Source organism: Carlito syrichta, unplaced genomic scaffold (genome assembly GCF_000164805.1).
Source record: "Carlito syrichta isolate Samal-C Ts95f unplaced genomic scaffold, Tarsius_syrichta-2.0.1 Scaffold315801, whole genome shotgun sequence".
Classification (NCBI taxonomy): Eukaryota; Metazoa; Chordata; class Mammalia; order Primates; family Tarsiidae; genus Carlito; species Carlito syrichta.
In genome coordinates, this window is record NW_007259897.1 from 64,714 (window position 1) to 85,080 (window position 20,367).

At 38.4% G+C, this 20,367-nt stretch overlaps 1 protein-coding gene across 1 annotated transcript in view; it reads right to left on the reverse strand.

Annotated features, from left to right (window-relative positions):
• CACUL1 (CDK2 associated cullin domain 1) overlaps window positions 1-20,367 on the reverse strand; it is a gene marked incomplete at its 3' end in the record, with an annotated part of 66,335 nt that overhangs the window by 23,254 nt on the left and 22,714 nt on the right. The window contains exons 2-3 of the mRNA XM_008073264.2: window positions 17,782-17,908; window positions 16,763-16,865 (exon numbers count right to left, since the gene is read on the reverse strand). Of these exons, the coding sequence (XP_008071455.1) occupies window positions 16,763-16,865; window positions 17,782-17,908 (230 nt within the window). The remainder of the gene's footprint in view (window positions 1-16,762; window positions 16,866-17,781; window positions 17,909-20,367) is intronic.

Below are 20,367 nucleotides of genomic sequence, written 5' to 3' on the forward strand. Positions count from 1 at the left end.
TAGGTGTGGTGATGCATGCCTGTAGTCCCAGCTACTCAAGAGGCTGAGGTGGAAGAATTAATCACTTGAACTGGGGCGGGGGGGAGTTTGAGGCTGCAGTGTGCCATGATCATGCCACTGCACTCCAGCCTGGGCGACAGAGTGAGACTATGACTCAAAAACCAAAACATAAAAATAACTATGATTAATAAAGGCAATATGTCCTAGTAGAAAAGGTAGACAACATGCACAAAAAGATGGGGAATTTCAGCAGATAAATGGAAACTATTCTAAAAAGAGTCAAATGGAGGTTGGGCATGGTGGCTCATGCCTGTAATCCCAGTACTCTGGGAGACTGAGGTGGGAGAATCACTTGACCCCAGGAGCTCAACACCAGCCTGGGCAACATAGTGAGATCGCGCCTCTACAGAAAAATTAGCTGGGTGTTGAGCCGTGATCGTGACCAACTGCACTGTAGCCTGGGCAACAGAGTGAGAACCTGTCTCCAAAAAATAAAAATAAAAAATAAGTCAAACAGAAATGCTAAAATTCCCAAGTAGTTTCTTCATAATCTTATTCTTATAATGCCAAGTAAAACTCTGGCATTTAGTATATAACAGACCTGAAAGCAATCTCAAGAATCCTTAATATTATTTTCTGAATCAAATAAGAAATTCCCTTTTTAAAAAACCTGCCTCTACACACTAACTTTAGCAAAATCTGCTAGTGTGCAATATACTTTTATCCTAGATTATTCCACGACTTTCCTGAGCAGCACCATTCTGACATGGACAGATCTGTCAAGGCTCCAGAAGCAACACCCATTATAGGGTTGACAAAGACACTTCATAAAAACGGAATTTCCTCCCAGACAGACAATACTCTCATTCTATTCTCAGTCTTGCTGTGCAAACTTTTTCATATTAGAATATCCAAACAATAGCAAGTTATATAGTTTAAAATAAAGTTTTTCTCATTTTCCAAGTATTTTTTAGGCTTGAATAGTAAACTGAATTAAAGTCTGGTTTCCATGATTCTAGATTCCTTTAGCTTATCTACAGAACCATGAGTTAATCTAGGTTCTAATCCTAGCTTTTAAACTGACAAGCTAGGTGACACTGAACAGTTATAAAAGGTTCAAGCATTACTTAATGGAGAAAATATCCAAAAAAGTCAGATATGCTAAGATGACTTCTAATTTCCTGTACACCTCATCTCATAACACTTAACAAACACTATTTATACCTATTTGCTTTTTTTATTTTATCTATTTTTTTTTTTTTTTTTTGAGTTGAAGTCTTACTCTGTCGCCCAGACTGGAGTGCAGTGGCCTCGACCTGTTGGGCTCCAGCGATCCTTCCGCCTCAGCCTTCCAAGTAGCTGGAACTACAGGCACGCGTTACCACGCCCGGCTAATTCTTTTGATTTATTGTAGAGATGAGGTCTCGCCTGCCCAGGCGGGTCTCAAACCCGCAGCCTCAGGCAATCCACTCACCTCAGCCTCCCAAGGTGCGGGATTACAGGCTGAGCCACCGAGACTGGTTGCTTTTTTTTTTTTTTAAGAAAATCTTTTTCCCTACCTTTTCCAACTTAAGTATATAGCTCTGTCTTAAAACAGAGTATATTTTAGAAGAATATAATTCATAATTGTACTCTATATACGTGATAATAAACAAGTGCAAAAAGCTGTCAATTATTTAAGTGACTATTCTCTAGCTCATTTTTGAAGTTCAGGATGATGTTTCAACTGGAACTAGTTAATGTTAGCAATGTCAGCTGTGACACAAACATGTTTTTTATTAATTTACATTAAATATTTTTACTGGATTTCAATTTGAGGTCTGGTATTACAAGCCCTATGAAAGCACATGAAAAAGTGAAAGTCTTTGCCTTCAAAGGAAGATAGTAAACTTATGGTCTAGATGAGAACCAGCAGAATGAGTGAGGGGGAGGTTGTCTCACTGGCAAATTTTCAGAGATACAAACAACTTTGCTATAACAACTGTTTTAAGTTCTTGTTTGAATTAAAAATAGATCTCAAAAAACCTTCAGCAGAATACACATGTGAAGAGTTATTTACCATTTAGCATTGTATCTATGAAATCTATAAAGAAAGGATATCAAGCAAGTTTCTTATTATCTAACATCTCCTTCACTCTAACAAGCAGTAAATAGCATATGGGGGGATGGAAAGTTTTCTTATAATACACTTTATAGTTCAACAGATATAGAAATTAAAGTCTTTCAAAGATATACAAAATTTCAAATGACCACATACAATACAACTAGTTGAGTTATGCTGCCACCCACAGGACAAAGAATAAATAGCAAAGCAATCCTCGCTCTAATTTTAAACACTAGCAGACTCTGGCTCAGTTTATTGGCAGTTAGGTAGTTAAGAAAGCTTTTATATGCAATCTGGTGTCTGTGAAAACTGAATCAAAGTTAAGTACTGTTAACCGATTATGTTTAGCTTCTATTAATTTTCATTATTAATTGGTTTGAGAGTTAAATTATATATTTAGCTTAACACCAAGATATTTAGAGCTTAAAAGACATCAAAATTAGTTATTCAAATGAGTTAACTTCCTTTTAAATAAAATAGTTGACAAACAGCATTTAAACAATTGTAAATTTTACCCCATTTGGAGTAAGAATTGCAACAACTTCTCCCTCCTCCTTTGTCTTTGTGGTCTCTCCCCATCAGAACTCTGATACAGGCTAGTATTATTGTTTCTAGTTTTCCCACTTTAATGTTACTGTCCTGACCTGGGACCCAAATCTCTGTTTAAATACTGTTTATTGGGGCTAATACACAGGTCTCTGTTTAAATACTGTTTATTGGGGCTAATACACAGTGTAAATTCCAAACCACTGCAAACACACACACACACACACACACACACACACACACACACACACACACACACACACACACACATACCTGTTAATGGGTTACTGACTATAAAGCTATTACGTCAAAACATCAGAATGTTTTTATTTGGTGAAAGTGAAAATACACTCTCAGCTGGGCACGGTAGCTCACGCCTACAATCCCAGCACTTTGGGAGGCTGAGGTGAAGGCTTAAGACCAGCCTGGGCAACTTGGAGAGACCTTATATCTACAATAAATTTAAAAATTAGCCAGGCATGGTGGTGCATGCCTGTAGTTCCAGTTACTTGGAAAGCTAAGGGGGAGGGATCACCTGAGCCCAGCAGGTCGAGGCTGCAGTGGCCGTGAGCATGCCACTGCACTCGCCAGACTGGGTGACAGAGTGAGACTCCAATTCAAAAAAAGAAAAAGAAAACTCACAATTTGATAAAGCACATTTACAATATTTATCAACATTAATTGGGGAGAAAATGCCTCACAATTGTTCCAATGGATTCTGGACTCAGAAATAAACTAAAAAAATGAAATGTGGAAGTATTATTGAAGACAATTAAAGAGTAAAGGATTTTATATTGATTACAGTAGTACTCTACTGTATCTCATCCACAGTTTGCCTTGCTAATGTTTCAGTTACCCACAGTCCAAAAGTATTACATAGAACATTCCAGAAACAAATTTTTAAGTTTTAAACTGCATGCCAATCTGAGTAGCAGCATGAAATCTCACACCATCAAGCTCCATCTTGCCTGAGACATAAATCATTCCTTTATCCAGACTGATGACATTATCCACCCGTTAGTCATTTAGTGGCCATCTGCTATCAGATAAACTATCATTATATCACAGTGCTTATGTTCAAGCAGTCCTTATTTTATTTCACCATGGTTCCAAAGAATAAGATGTTGGCAATTTGGATATGCCAAAGAGAAGCTATAAAGTGCTTCTTTTAAGTGAAAAGGTGAAACTTCTTGACTTGTTAAGATCTACAGTAAGAACAAATGTTCTAACAGTGAAATTGTGAAAGAAAAAGAAATTCACAGTATTTTCCTGTAACATCTCAAGCTAGTAAAAGTTACAGCCACAATGCATAATTAAATACTTAGTTAAGATGGAAAAGGCATTAAATTTGTGAGTGAAAGACACAAATGTGTTGATAGCAACTGGGTTTGGTACTATCTGAAGTTTCAGGCATATCCACTGAGGGGGTCTTGAAATGTAACCCCAGCAGATAAGAAAAGGGGAGACTACTGTAAATTCAATTATCCAAACTGTAGTGAGGCAAAACAGGATATTTTAAATACTGTTCAAATAACTATTGTATCAGGCAAAAAAAAAACCCCAGTGATTTAAAATAACAGCCAGGCTCGGTGGCTCAGTCTGTAATCCCGTGCCTTTGGGAGGCTGAGGTGAGTGAATTGCCTGAACCCGCGGGTTCGAGACCCGTCTGGGCAACTTGGCGAGACCTCCTCTCTACAACAAATCAAAAAATTAGCCGGGCATGGTAGCACATGCCTGTAGTCCAGCTACTGAGGCAGAAGGATCGCTGGAGCCCAGCAGGTCAAGGCTGCAGTGGCTGGGAGTGGCCACTGCACTCCAGTCTGGGCGAGAGTGAGACTGCAACTCAATAAATAAATAAATAAAACAAAGCTTGAATAAACAAATATGGTGTAGTCACAAAATGAATTATTCAGTCACTAAAAAGGAATGAAATATTAATTGGGAATTATTAATGAACCTGAAAATATTATGCTAAGTTAATTAAGTCAGACACAAAAGGCCACAGATTCCCTTTGTATGAACGTGGCTCACATCCAACACTTTGGGAGGCCAAAGCAGGAAGATTGCTTGGGCTCAGAAGTTGGAGATCAGCCTATGCAACATAGTGAGATCTCGTCTCTACAAAAAATATCAAAATAATTAGCCAGGTGTGTGGTACAAGCCTGTAGGCGCAGCTACTCAGGCAGCTGAGGATGAAGGATCACCTGAGCCCAGGAGGTCAAGGCTGCCACCCGTAGTCTGAGTGACAAAATAAGAGCCAAAAAAAAAAAAAAAGAAGAGGAAGAAGAAATATCCAGTATGGGAAAATACACAAATATATAAAAGACAGAAAGCAAATTAGTGGTTGCCAGGGTCTGAAGGAGGAGAGAATACAGAGTGACTGCTAAGAGTACTAGGTTTCTTTGAGGGGTGACTAAGATGTCCTGAAATTGATGGTAATGGGTGCATATCTTTGTGACTCCTAAAAAAACCCACTGATTTGCATAGATTTCATTTTTATTTATTTATTTACAAACCCTTGTGTCCAGGGCTGACTTTCAATAGATCGTAGCAAGGGAGCTGCTCTGCTACTTATGAAACCCCGACCCAGAAGCAGGTCGTCTACAAATGGTTTAGCACCAGGTTCCTGACGAATGTGCAGTGCATTATCGGACAAGGGGGCGACTGCCTTTAGGCCACACTCTGTGTCCCAGGATTGTGTACATTCTAAAAGGATATGTGAATTATATCTCAATAAAAACGATGGATTTTAAAATTGGGAAAAACTATATAGCAAAGCTTCTTTCTCACTCATGTGAAAAACCAGTCCTGAGAATCTGTTCCATGTTATCCTCTAGAATCCAGGTAACACTGGCAGGAAAAGGGAAACATGAAAAATTGCAAAACCAATTTCAAAGGCTTCACTTCACCATATATAAATATTTCAGCTTCACTCTTAATTCATGAGCCAAATCAAGTCACTTACCCAAGTCTAATTTCAGTGGGATAGAGAAGTCCAATCCAACCATGTGTGCAGAAGAAAAGAGAATTGGAATCACCTGGTCAATAGTACTATTGACTATCACATTCAACTAATGAGTGCTTCACTTAAAGACTACAATAGGCCAAAAGAAACCAAGGTTCTTAAATCAGGATCCTTGCCTTTAAGAAGCTTACAATGTTGCCAAAGAGATATTTCTAACTGGTAACTAAATATACACCAAAGTGCTAAACTGAGGAGTACAGCAGCAACATAAAGTGCTCTCACAGAAGCAAAGGAAAAAAAACTTGATTAATTAAGCCTGCCCAAAATAGTGAAATTAAAAGCTGAGCAAATCCTAACAGACAAATAGAATGCCCTTCTTGCAGAAAGGGAGGGGACGAAAGTGAGACAGGAGATAGCTAGAGAAAGGCTAGGCAGACAGACAGGAGAGTCCTCTGGTAACAATGTAGTGAACTCCTGGCAGGCCTCTCAGGCTCAGTGTTGGTAAACAAACTCCCTGCAAGCCTCTCAAGCTAGAGCTAAAGTCCTCACTGCTGGGATTGAAAAGCAACCAATCAGAACAGCAACAGCTCACTGCCAGTGTTAGCCAATCGGCTTGGACTTAGGGCTATACAAGCGCCAGGTTTTGGGTCCCAGATGGGCAACCCCTTCGAGCCCCCTCCAGCTGTGGGAGCTTTTCTGTCCTTAATAAATCCTGCTTTCTCATTTTCCGGCTGTCCATGTCCCTCATTCTTCCTGGGCATGAGACGAAGAACTTTGACCCCGAAGAGCTGCAACCTGAAGAGCTGCAGAATATCACTGGAGTCGAAAAGTCACGCACCTCAAAAGCTGGCTTGCCAGCCGACAGTGCCAACTGAACCAGAAGAGCTGCCGGAGGAAGGCAAGACTCCAAAGCTGAGGCACCCAGGGGGCTAGGTTTGCCAGCCCACCAAACCAGCAACACTCTCAGAGTTTGGCTTGCCAGCCCGTTAGAGCCAACACCCTGGGGACTAGGCTTGCCAGCCCTCCCTCCCCATCACAACACTCAGGGCTTGGCTTGCAGGCCCATTAGAGCTGACACTTGTGGGGCTAGGCTTACCAGCCCCTCCACAACCCTCTCTGGGACTTGGCTGGCTGACCCATTGAGCTGACACTCCTGAAGCCAAGGCTGACCTGAAAAATTAGCATCAAAAGTAGTGGTAAAAGAAACCAAATGAGAAAAGACACAAAGATGAAAAGACATAGCTTTTCTAAATTAAATATATTTAATTTATATTTTATTAATTAAATATATTTAATTTATATTTTATTAATAAATATCCAGTAGGAACTGGGACAACACACTGATACTTCTGAACATTCTAAAATCATAAATATATTTAATTTAGAAAAGCTATGTCTTTTCATCTTTGTGTGTATATATATATATAACTATATATATATAGTTGCACTATATTACTGAGTTCAGAGTGCAAAGAGTCTTTAAATCTTGGTTTAAAAATATTATTTTTGCTCTTTGAATAAACGGAGAGTCAAAAGGCTAAGAAAGTGGGTGACATGATAATTCTGAGAACCATAAACAAAATGGATTAGAAGAAGATGCAGGGCCAAGATATAAACTAGAAATCATTTTCTATTGTTCAAGCAAGTACCAATGAGAATTTAAACTAGAGAGATGGCAGAGGTAAATCTGAGCTATTTCACAAGGTGGAAAGTTAGCAAGACTTTTAACTCATTTTATATCCCTATCCTATCCTATTATCACATCCCAGTATATTAAAATTATCAGTATACCTTACCCCTAAAAAGTGCTAAAGAGCCGGGCTCGGTGGCTCAGCCTGTAATCCCGCGCCTTGGGAGGCTGAGGTGAGTGGATTGCCTGAGCCCGCGGGTTCGAGACCCGCCTAGGCAACTTGGTGAGACGTCATCTCTATAATAAATCAAAAAAAAAACAAAACTAGCCAGGCGTGGTAGCGCATCCCTGTAGTTCCAGCTACGTGGAAGGCTGAGGCGGAAGTATCGCCAGAGCCCAGCAGGTCGAGGCTGCGGTGGCCGGGAGCGGCCACTGCACTCCAGTCTGGGCGACAGAGTGAGACTCCAACTCAAAAAAAAAAAAGAAGTGCTAAAGAATAAACATGTATCTTAATTATCCTATAACCGTAGCATCTAGCACACTGCTTGGCACATGAACACTAAATGTTAAACTGAACATTCTAAAATCATTATCACTCTCTTCCTACCTCAAGTCCCCTCTATTAAACTCCTAACATTTTTATGAAACCAAAATGAACTTTGAGACTTCTCATCCTAACTCTCTTCCGAATATGGAAATTACACAGTAAATTACTAACCCTTACAATGTTTCTCTGACTTTAGCAATGCATCCCCAGACACTTCCTCCTCCTTTTCATTACCAATGGGCCCACAATTTTTTTTTTTTTTTGAGTTGGAGTCTCACTCTGTCGCCCAGGCTGGAGTGCAGTGGCCGCTTCCGGTCACCGCAGCCTCGACCTGCTGGGGTCCAGCGGTCCTTCTGCCTCAGCCTTCAAAGTAGCAGGAACTACAGGTGCACGCTACCATACCTGGCTAATTTTTCTGATTTACTGTAGAAATGAGGTCTCGCCAAGTTGCCCAGGCGGGTCTCAAACCCACGGACTCAGGCAATCCACTCACCTCAGCCTCCCAAGGCGCGGGACTACAGGCTGAGCCACCGAGCCCGGCTAAGGGCCCACAATTTCTTACCCAAGATGGCTAGGGGCCAGATTTAGAAAGTATTATGACATAAATACCACATATTATGCAAAATATCCAGTAGGAACTGGGACAACACACTGATACTTCTGCAAGAAAATAAATGCATGTTCCCCTTAAGTTCCTCAGAAGAGTTTAGATCAAGTTTTACTAACTCATAAGTTTTTTGGTTTTTGGGTTTTTTTGAGTTGGAGTCTCACTTGATCGCCCAGACTGGAGTGCGGTGGCCGCTCCCAGCCACCGCAGCCTCACCTGCTGGGCTCCGGTGATCCTTCTGCCTCAGCCTTCCTAGTAGCCGGAATTACAGGCATGCATACCACGCCCGGCTGCTTTTTTTTTTTTTTTTATTTATTGTAGACATGCGGTCTCGCTGCCCAGACGGGTCTCGAACCCGCGGGCTCAGGCAATCCACTCACCTCAGCCTCCCAAAGGCAAGTGATTACAGGCTGAGCCACTGATCGCAGCTCTAACATCAAATTTTTTTAATCTTAGAATTGCAGATAAAGAACTATGGACCTGTAATTCACCTAGTCTACTATAATCACCAATTCCCTACACCTTTCTTTCCTACTCCAAACCATCTTATATTCTCTTTCCACATTAATCTTCTAAGGTGCAACTTCTGGCATTTAAAGGCTTCTACAATCTGGCTTCTATATGCCTTTTTACTCTTAACTCCTCCCAAACCCCCTGAAATGTCTTACAATTGATCTTCATAAGACCATTCCTTATTACCTGAGTATATCCCAAACCTCTTCCAGCCTTTGCTCATGAAGTACTCTTATACCAAAACCCATCTTCTCCAAACACCTCCCCATTCTTCATGATATATCCACTGTGAATGATGCCTTCATTTTTATTCCTCTACCTGGGTGTGATCATGACACTTCTGCTCTTACACAGCACTTTCCTTGTACTGCTTGGCACCATAGTTCCCTGAATAGTTCTTATTGTTCCATTAGTCTACTTAGCAGAAATTATGATTTAATCCTTTGAGTTTCATATGTTGCTTTTTCTAATTTTGAAATAAATGCTAAAGTCACTGATTTTCAAACTATTATTTTCCAATACATACATTTTAGGGCTTCAAATTTCCCTAAAAAAAAAAAAAAAACTTTGGCTTAAACCCAAAAGGCTTGATAGGTTGTATAAGCACCATTCGGTGCTTATTTAATAAGCAAAATGTGTTTATTTCCACTATAATTTCCTCTCTCACACATGGGTTTTTGAAAGTATATTTTTACAGTTTCAATCATATAGAGATTTTAGTTACTTTTGCTACTGACATCTAATTTAATCCTATTGTAAGTCAAAGAACATACTCTATGAGCAGCATATGTAGTCATTTCTGTAGACAACCTGGGTTTATTTGAAAAAAATATGTTTCTGCAATTAATGAGTGCTGAGTTCTAATTAAGTCAAGTTTATTATTGTTCAAAATGTCTATATCTCTACTGTTTTTTAATTGTTTTCTTCTGCTTATTCAGTTACCAAGAGACATGACTGTGAATTTATTTGTTTCTCCTTTTGCGTTTGTTAATGTTTGTGGCTATGTTATTAGGAATATACAAATTCAGAATTGTTATCTTCCTAGTACCCGAACCTTTTGTTTCAATAAAAAGTTCTCTTTATATCCAATAATACTTCTTGCTCTGAATCTACTTTTTTTTTGAGTCGCAGTCTCACTCCGTTGTCAAAGTTGGAGTACAGTGGCACGCTCACAGCCATCCCAGCATCAACCTGCTGAGCTCAGGCAATCCTTCTGCCTCAGCCTTTCAAGTAGCCAGAACTACAAACGTTAAAAAAAAAAAAATTTCTTGTATTGTAGACACGAGGTCTCACCAAGTTGCCTAGTCTCGTCTTGAACCCCTGGGCTCTGGCAATCCTCTCATCTTGGCCTCAAAAAAGTGCTGGGATTACAGGCTTAAGCCACCATGCCCAGCCTGAATCTATTTTTTATGATACTGATATAGCTATATTATCTTCCTTTTGGCTAACATTTCCATAATATAACTTTTTCCATCATTTGCTTTCAATTTTTTTGTATTCTTAATATTTTAGGTGTAGCTCTTGTTAGCAATATTGTAGAATTTCATCCGGTCTGATAACTGTTTTCCTTTTTTTTTACTGCAGCACTTACATCTTTAACACTTCATATAATAGTAGATATGCTGAAGTTCAAACTTATTATCCTACCATTTGTTTTCTGTTTGTCCCATCTATTCTCTGTACCTTTTCTATTATTTCTTGACTTCCTTGATTATTTTTAAATTATTCCATTTTCTCCCTCCTATAGCTTATTGATTACACTTTCTTTTACTATTCATTTAGTGGTTATCTTAATCCAGGCTGCATCTTTGCCTTATAGTCTAAAATAAATTAGTGCTTTACCATTTCCTACACAATGCAAGGGCCTTAGAACATGTTCGATCAATGTACTCCCTTTCACCACGTTACTGTCTTGAGTCTTGACTATATATATTTTTATACCCTACATTACCATTACTGTTGATCTAATACTCACATATGAGAAGGGACCCCAAAACACCCAGAGTTATCTATTGGAGGGCAGGCCCCTTGTAGTGCTGGCTTTCCCTGCTAGTTAAGTGTTCTAGGAACCCATCAGCATCAGTATACCAGCTAGCGTTGTTGTGAGGGGCTGCATTCAGCAACAGTGAATTTTTTTTTTTTTAGAGATTCTTTCAACGTGTTTGTCCATTTCATGACAGGTGATTTACAAACATACCTGCCCACACCACACTGAGTATTCAGCAGTTTTTGACTAAAAACAGCATGTCACCTGTGGCCCACCCTCTTTATTCACCCGATCTCACCCCAAGCAACTTTTTGTTTCCCCAGATTAAAAAAGTCCTCAGGCAACCCACTTTCAGGTCCCCTCTCACTACTGAGAGTTTTCCTATCTTCTAATAAACTCCAACTTACAAAAGAAAAAGTCCTCAAAAGGAAACATTTTGCTGATGCAGAGGAAGTGAAACAAAAAAATGGAAGAAGCACTAAAAGGCATCAAAACAGACAAGTTCAAAAACTGCTATGAGCAATGGAAAAAGCATCTCCATAGGTGTATTTCATCAAACAGAGAATAATCTGAAGGTGACTGAAATCTAAACATGTAGAATAAATATACAATTTTTTATAAATAAATGCCAGATTTTGGGGGTCCTCCCTCATATTTATCTTTTCTGTTCTTCATTTCTACCTGAATCTCCAAGTTTTCATTTAAGAACATTTTCTATCTGAAGAAACATTCTTCATTATTTCTTTAAAGTGAGAAATTACTGGCAACACTTTCAATTCTTATCTAAAATGTATTTCACCATTTCTCCTGATTTTATGATCACCTCATCTATGACTAGTTATTTCTAACTGTAATGACAAATATTGTCTATAAAAAATTATGGAAACAATTTGATGCCTATGATAATGTCATCTTTCTCCATAGAAACTTACTTTTGCTTGTGGTAAACTTAAGGCAGAGGTTTTAGCAAATCCAGGCCATCTTTTTTTGTTGTTTTTGTTTTTGGGGGTTTTTTTGAGTTGGAGTCTCACTCTGTCGCCTAGACTGGAGTGCAGTGGCCGCTCCCGGCCACCGCAGCCTCGACCTGCTGGGCTCCGGTGATCCTCCTGCCTCAGCCTTCCGAGTAGTTGGAACTACAGGCGCGCGCTACCACGTCCGGCTAATTTTTGATTTATTGTACAGACGAGGTCTCGCCAAGTTGTCCGGGCGGGTCTCGAACCCACGGGCTCAGGCAATCCTCTCACCTCGGCCTCCCAAAGTGCTGGGATTACAGGTTGAGCCACCAAGCCCAGCCAAATCCAGGCCATCTTAATCCAATAAGGAATCAGGCTTCAGATACGAAGGCTAGTCTATTATTTTGTTAGTTTTACTATTCTTGAGATGTGATCCTTCAAGTTTAATGAACTTTATACTCCAATTTTATCCCCCTAACCTCATAAGTGTATCAAAGCTTTATTAAATTTCTCAGTTCACTATCCTCCTCTTCCAGAATAAACAGGTGGCACTAGTAAACAAATGGCTCAAATGTGAGGTTCCCCTCTCTGAGTTTCTTTCTTCTCCCATATCCTGGCCCTATAATTTTTTACATTTTTGCTAGTTCCTTGGTCTAGTGCTTGAAATCGTTCTCAACAGGAGGACAGTCCAAATTATCTAGTCTTATCAGTTATATGCCCACTATTGTATATAACAGTGCCTTGTATACATGGATAGGTAAATGCTAAGTTGTATCGCATTTCCCACTAGGAACCCTGCTAACAACAAGCTCAGTTTTTTTTCCTGACCAAAAAAATCAACTGTGCTAATTAAGGAAGGCAACAAAAAGTCTGTTGCTGTGTTTTTTGAGTCATAGTCTCAGTCTGCCGCCAAGGCTAGAGTGCAATGGCATAGCCTCGACCTGCTGGGCTCAGGCAATCCTTCCACCTCAGCCTTTCAAGTAGTTGGAACTGCAGGCACATGCCACCACGTCCAGCTAATTTTTTATTTATTGTAGAGATGAGATCTCGCCATGTTGCCCGGGCTGGTCTCGAACCCACGGGCTCTGGCAATCCTCTCACCTCAGCCTCCCGAAGTGCTGGGATTACAGACGTGAGCCACAGCACCCAGCCTAGAAGTTTTTAGATTTCTGAATAAGACAGTATGTCCATCAAATTAGGGTTTTTAGAAGATTATTCAGTCCAAAGAGACTAGAGAAAGGCAAACTAATTAAGACAACACTCCATTAGTGCAGGTATGAGCAAATAAAAACACAGAAAAAGATGACAGTACTGAAAGTGAAAGAGGACAGAAACAAGAGATGTTATAGTATTCCATCAATCTTGACGGTCACCTGGAAATAAGAGACAAGAGAGAAAAAGGAGTCAAAGACAAATATGAAATCTCAAGCCTCAGAAAGAAATTGATTTGGGTGAAGAGGAATTTAGGTTTAGACATCAATATGAGGGATCTATAAGAAGAAATCCAAGTTTAATAGGCAATTGGAGACCCTGGTCTAAGCCCCCACCAAAACCATGGAAATTTCTAAAAGTTTCAACAGAACTTTCCAAACTCACATTTACTAAACTGGTAAACCAGTTTACTCTCTATAGTCATCTGTTTCCATTCATTGGTAAATCAAAATTGGAAATTCACATTTTGAGACTTTGGAGATATGGAAAAATGAATGGAATTTAATTATAATACTTTAAAAAGAGAACAGTTAATGAGGATAGGGAGAATTGCTAAAAAAATTAAGGTAAAATATACTCATAGTTTCAAACAACCCAGCAATAAGTTAAAAAATATAGATACTCATGCAGTGACATACAATAGAAAGGAGAATACTAAGTGGGTTTAGCTATCTGTTAGATGATTTCATTCAACAACAACAAAAAAACTTTTTAAAGTTACTGAAGGGAAAAAGGCATTATTTCCAAAATTTTAAAAAGTCATTTCTTTTAAAAGTAGCTAGTAAGTTAGATTATGCTGCCATATAAAAAAACTTAAGTTCAACAAATTTCAATCTTGTAAAATCTCCAAAAACAGTATTCTCTAGGTTTTAAGTTAACACCAAAAATAACTGGAGAACCCTGAACATTATTTCATATATTCTTCAGTCTCCCCAACAGGATACACCCTTGGATAAAGATAAATAAGTCATTCTGACATATAAACTACACAAACTCGCAGTTATTTTAAGATGCCCTTGACAGACAGAGGCTGTACATCCAACTCACTGATTTATCAACTCCAACACTAAATTTCTGATTATCTGCCAAATGCAACTCACCCCACACTCTTGGTTCATAACAACAACATTTCATTACAAAAACTAGAACTGCAAACAAAATGCTCCACTCAAATAAAACATGTCTGGTTCATGAAGCCTGGTATATGCTCGTGTTCTGTCTCCCATAAAAACCATCTTAAAGTTTCCATAAAACAGAGATTACACCAGATCACATATTTGTAATACTGAACAAATTGAGAAAATGTCTATGAGTCTAAAGAGCATAAAGATTAATGATAATATGAGGCTGATTACTCTACTCCTTCCATTGATATAGGTCATATTTAGTTACTCCATATTCACTCAATAAACATTTGCTGACCTGTAATGCCAGCCACAAAGGATAGAAAGGCAAACAAGACAGAGTCCCTACCCTTAAGGAAGGGCCTGTGAAGTAGTTATACATGAAAACAGAAATAACACAATCATTGCCCTCATGGAGTTGTTACTGCTGAGATGCTATAGGTCCACAAAAGAAGAAATGCCAACAGTCTGCTCTGTTCTACTTTGAGAGAAGTGTGGGAGTTCCAGGAAGGCTTTACAGAGAGGGACACAAATGAGTTTAAGCCTGAGAAAAGAATGAAGAATTTGCCAGGCAGGAAGCAGAGAAAAAAATATCTTACTACTTAGAGTCAGGGAACTATAGATATTTGTTTCAATGACAAGACAAGTTACAAGATGATATATATTAGCATGTTTAATCAAGAGGCACACAAACAGCTGCTAAGTGGTAGAGTTGAGAACAGAGCCCCAGGTACCCATGTTTTTAATCCGTTCACCTTGCTATTTCATAATGGTTTGCAAACCTTATAATCTTATAAGAGGAATAATTTTGAAGCAATTATTTTTTATAGGACTATACTGATAAAACTCAAAGTGGGACATGTATTGATTCTAAAAATAAATTCCCTAGTTTTATATCATATATTATCCCTTTTAAAAATACTAGCCCCTTACCTGTGTTTCAATTCTTAATAAGAATCATTCCTATATTAATACAAAAATAAAAATTAGTTAGTTTCTTAATAGGCTGTATTAGTAGGGTGAGGAAAATAAACACTCTAATATATATATAACCGGTGAGAGGACAACTTGATACAACCTTTGCAAACCACAATATAGACTTAGTAAATGACATTACTTACAAAACTGATTATTCACTTCAGCACTATTAGCAACACCCAAAGATTGGAAGCAAGCTAAATATTCTTCAATCAAAAACTGGTCAAATACATTAAGATACATCAATAAAGTTAAGGCAGAGCAACCAGCTGAGATGAGCATTTTAGTAAAACACTTGAGAAACAACGGCAACCTTGACTAGGATACTGGCAAGTGAACAGAAGTGAACAGAGACCAGAGAGAGACTGGAAGTAAACAGAGTTTGGTAATAAATTGAATTCTGGTAAGAATTTAGGGAGCCATCAGAGTCAAGAATTAAAAAGCAAATCATTCAAAGCTATAAGGCACAGATCTTGGGTTTCATCTACAATTTACATACAATGCCTAGACACCAAACAGATCTGTCAAATGAATCAAGATTTTATATTTAGTGATAAAAAGATGAAGAAAACAATTTACACTAACAACATGAAAAGCACACATTTGACTACGATAAAACATAGCTCTGACTATAATTTTTAAAAAGAAAAAGAAAAAAAGCTACTTAGTACAACAACTGTTTGGGCTAAAAAAGACTAAGATACTTCAGACCACAAGGTACATGAGGAATAATATCCAAGCCCAAAACACACTCCAACACTTGCTAGAAACTATGGTTAGTTCAAAACTGTTGGGATACTTCCTAATTGTGGTATAGATCCTAGCAATCTATTGCTGAGTTACTTTTGTAGACATCATGTTACTTCTACATGAAAATTAAAATGGATTGTGACCCTGGCATAAAAATAGCACTTAACCTTAAAGCACTAGAAGCTTTACTGAGGTGAGGAAGAGGGGAGTGGAGATCAAGCCAAGTGCTCCCTTAAACAGAACATTTTCTGCAAACTGCCCCAGATTTTAGAAGTGGGATGATACCACTTCTAAAATAAAGTGCTGACTTCAGTTGTTTGTATTGGCAAGTACTATAAACTAGTAAGCAAACTACTTCTCAAAAACAATGCAAGTCCCCTAAAAATTTTAAAACACATGTATTTTAAAATTATATAGTCACCAAATATTGACATAACAGAGAAAAATAAGGTTTAAGTAAAAGAAAATGCTGGGCACATAACATCAATAAGGGTACCTGATCTCAAACCAGGTGAAGTGGGGACCAAAGGGAGGCCCAAACTTTACCTGTATGATGACCACTTGTATACCTAAATCTAAATTGTACCCCAAATCTTTAAAATAAAATTTTAAAAATTTTAATGTTGACATGGTAATAAACAAAATCAGTTAGGGTCTGAAATATATTAAATCTAAAAATGTCCACAATTTATGTCATTTATGATAATTTAGCCAACATTCATCTAGAAAATATTTATAAACATATCATAATGAAACCTACAAACTTCCAAATGTATATTAGACAGCTAATTCCAATCAGTCAAAAAAAACCCAAGGAAGTTAAAATCAATATAATCAATTCTTTACCTGCAGCTCCTTCGAGACTCTCTCTAAGTGATTAGTTATCTTTTTAATCAGATCACTATACATCTGTTCCGAGTGCTGCTGGCATACACATTTATACACACAACTGTAAGGGGGAAACAAAAAACCCACAAAAACCAAGTTAATAATGAAGCATTTAACTCAGTCTAAGGTTAAAGCACTTTTAATATACAGCCACCACTGATTCATACCTTAAAAAAGTGACTAACCACAACTTTTAAATAGAAATTCAACCTACCCCAATCAGTGATCAGAAGAGAAGCTAGTGCCATCAGTTAAAAATAATCTATTGTGAGTAGTCTATTAGGCATTTAATCAGTACTAGATAATCTAGTATTAGGTGACAACCTAGGGTCTGAATGTGTTAACTACTTGTAAACCAGGTTCTCTCTCGCTTTTTTTTTTTTTAATGAATGTCAGAATAAGGGAGAGAGTCATAATTAGTAGAGAGAAAGTTTCTAATTCATGAAAATGTTTGTAATACAACCTCTTAGTATATCAGTTGTGGAGACAACAGTTGTCACTTCCTCCTCCTTTAACTTTGCTGACCTCATATCCCGCCCCAGTTCCTAATTTGCTGCTTCCGTTTACTAAGAACTGGGAAACAAAACAATCAAGGAGAGTTAGAATTGTGTGCCTATGAATATCAACAGATTAAACTAAAGTCTCCATGTGAGACTGAAAATACGTATTTTCTCCCAGATACTGCAGTCATTCTTATTTTTTTCACAGACGGAGTGTCAGCATTACATATGGTGGAGGTGGCAAGCTGAAGTGGGAGGAAGTCTAATAGAGTGTGGTTTACTCTACCTTGATTTGAAAACCACTTTTGAATCAAAAGGTATAATCAAATCTCTAATCCATAAGTGTGGAATACATAAATACTCACAGAGCCTTATCTTACGTATTATATGTTATTACCTCTTGCGTGCTGCATAGTTCAAGTTGTCCTGAACCTCAATATACCCTTTTGAACCCAGGCAAATTCAATACTGACTTACCTGTATATCTGTTCATAAGATATGGGGATATAGTCACCAGGACTCTGGGTTAAAAGTTGATCTATGGCACCATCCAATTTTGGCCAGTATGTGCTCTTATAATCTTCAATAGTTATAACATTCATTACTAAAAATGAAAAGTAAAATAAATATTACTATGCGCCATGTGTGAAGTACACACAAATCATAGGAATTCCACACTCTCAAATTCCTTTCACTTACTCTTCTGATCTTACATTGACACTGTATCACCCAACTATCCTATTTCAATTTTATAAAAAAGGTAACCTGGTCAGGGATGTTAAGCAGCCATTAATCATGAGTTTAAAAGGAATCACTATAAATCATCCATCTTAAAAATAACAAAGCAAGCAATAATCACTGGTTTCCTTCCAGGTTTGCTGTAAGCATCTGTCAGGAGGGGAGCATCTCAAATATGCTCCAACCTTCAGATACACAGTCAATAATATGACAAAATGCTCTATCAGTGAACCACAAGAATGATTCAGGAAACTGTGAACACCAACAATCAATCTTTGTAGATATCCCTACGAAAATCTACCTAAGGACAGAACTATGAGGAATAAGGTCCAAATGCTATAGTCACAAGAGGTTGCTAGAAAACTTGCTGAGATTTACAGTACCACCAGCACCTCAGACACTGCTAAAGCTCTAACTCAAGTTTTTAAGATCTTAAACTAGATAAGTCCAACAACAACAAAAAAGTAAGGAAACTGACTTACCCCGAAGGCTTACTTCATGTCTGCTAACAGGTTCTTACTCTCTCACTATAGTTTCCATAAAACATTTCAAACAGCTGGTCCTAACAGCATTAAAATCCAGGGGTGATGGCTGTTTCACAGCACTGAAATGCTAACAATAAAAAAGAGCTACCCAAAGAACCTATCAATACCCCATTTCTTATGAACCACAGTTATCTCAGGAGACAGGACTAACAACTACTACATCAGGTATTTTTCACTGTTTACCAGAAACTGGGGAGAAGAGTGGGTGATTTCTGCAAGAACACATGGTTAATTATTGACTGAGGTACCTGTTAAAGCAAAGTCTTCCCAGCATCTTTCTATCACATTACTGATTTCCAAACCTTAGACATTTAGGTTCGAGATTTTTTTTAATGTATGTACCACCTATATCATTTTTATTCAATATGTTCTTTAAGTCAATTCACTTTTGTTTTCACTCATATTTATTTTAAAGGATACTTGAGGAATGAACTACTGAAGAATGTTCACAAAACAACATGGCATAACCTTAAACACATTTTGCTAAGTGAAAGAAGCCAGATCCAAAGGGCTACATATTGTAAAAGTCTCTTATATGACACTAATAAAGGCAAAACGACAGAGAAGAAAATAGACCAGCACAAGACAGACAGAAGGATTATCTATAAAGGTATATAGCATGAGGGAATTTTTTTTTTTTTTTTTTGAGTTGGAGTCTCACTCCGTCGACCAGCCTGGAGTGCAGTGGCCGCTCCCGGCCACCGCAGCCTCGACCCGCTGGGCTCTGGCAATCCTTCCACCTCAGCCTTCCAAGTAGCCAGAATTACAGGCGCACGCTACCACACCCGGCTGATTTTTGATTTATTGTAGAGATGAGGTCTCGCTGCCCAGGCGGATCTCGAACCCGCGGGCTCAGGCAATCCACTCACCTCAGTCTCCCAAAGGCACGGGATTACAGGCTGAGACACCGAGCCCGGCTTATGAGGGAATTTTTAGGGCAATGAACTGTTTCCCATGAAATCGTGGTAATGGATACACCACTTCATGATCTGTCAAAACCAACAGAACTGAACACTATAAAGTGAATTTACTGTATGCAAATTTTTTAAAAACTCAACCACACTGTAGTGGTAAAGATGGACTCAAACTGTGACAAATGAATCTAATTTACAAATGAATCAATAGCACACAATGAAGGGAATGGAGAGGAGTGTTTTGACTTGAAGTAAGGCTAAAGACACAAAGGATTGTGTGCACATAATATGCCTACACACACACACACACACACACACACACACACACACACACACACACACACAGGGCAGGAGGAAACCAGATCACACTGGTCCTTACTGTAAAGACTTAGGGACCATCTGAAGGGTTTTGAGCAGATAAGTGACTTGTTTATATGGGTAATTCCAACAGCTGTGTTAGCGTAAACTTTTAGGAGGCTGTAAATTGATGGGGGTTGAGGCCAGGTGTTAACAACGAAGTTAATAAAAAGAGGTCAAATTCTAAATATATATATATATTTTTTTCTTTTCCCACCCCCCAGATTCTAAATATATTTTAAAGGTATGCTCTCAGGTAAGATAACTCTGGCTCCCAAAGTTCCTGCTGCCATTAAGCTCCCATTGCCCACAGTGGTGATTTACTTTACTAGCTTTCCAGCCTTACCTGTCTCACCTCTCCAACTTCCCAACAGCTGCTTCCTTGGGTTACCCCTAGCACTTAAAACTACTTGCAGTTTAAAAGAAGAAAATTAAAAATTTGCCAGAAACAGTGGCTCACGCCTGAAATCCTTAGGAGACCAAGGCAGGATGATTGCTTGAGCTCAGGA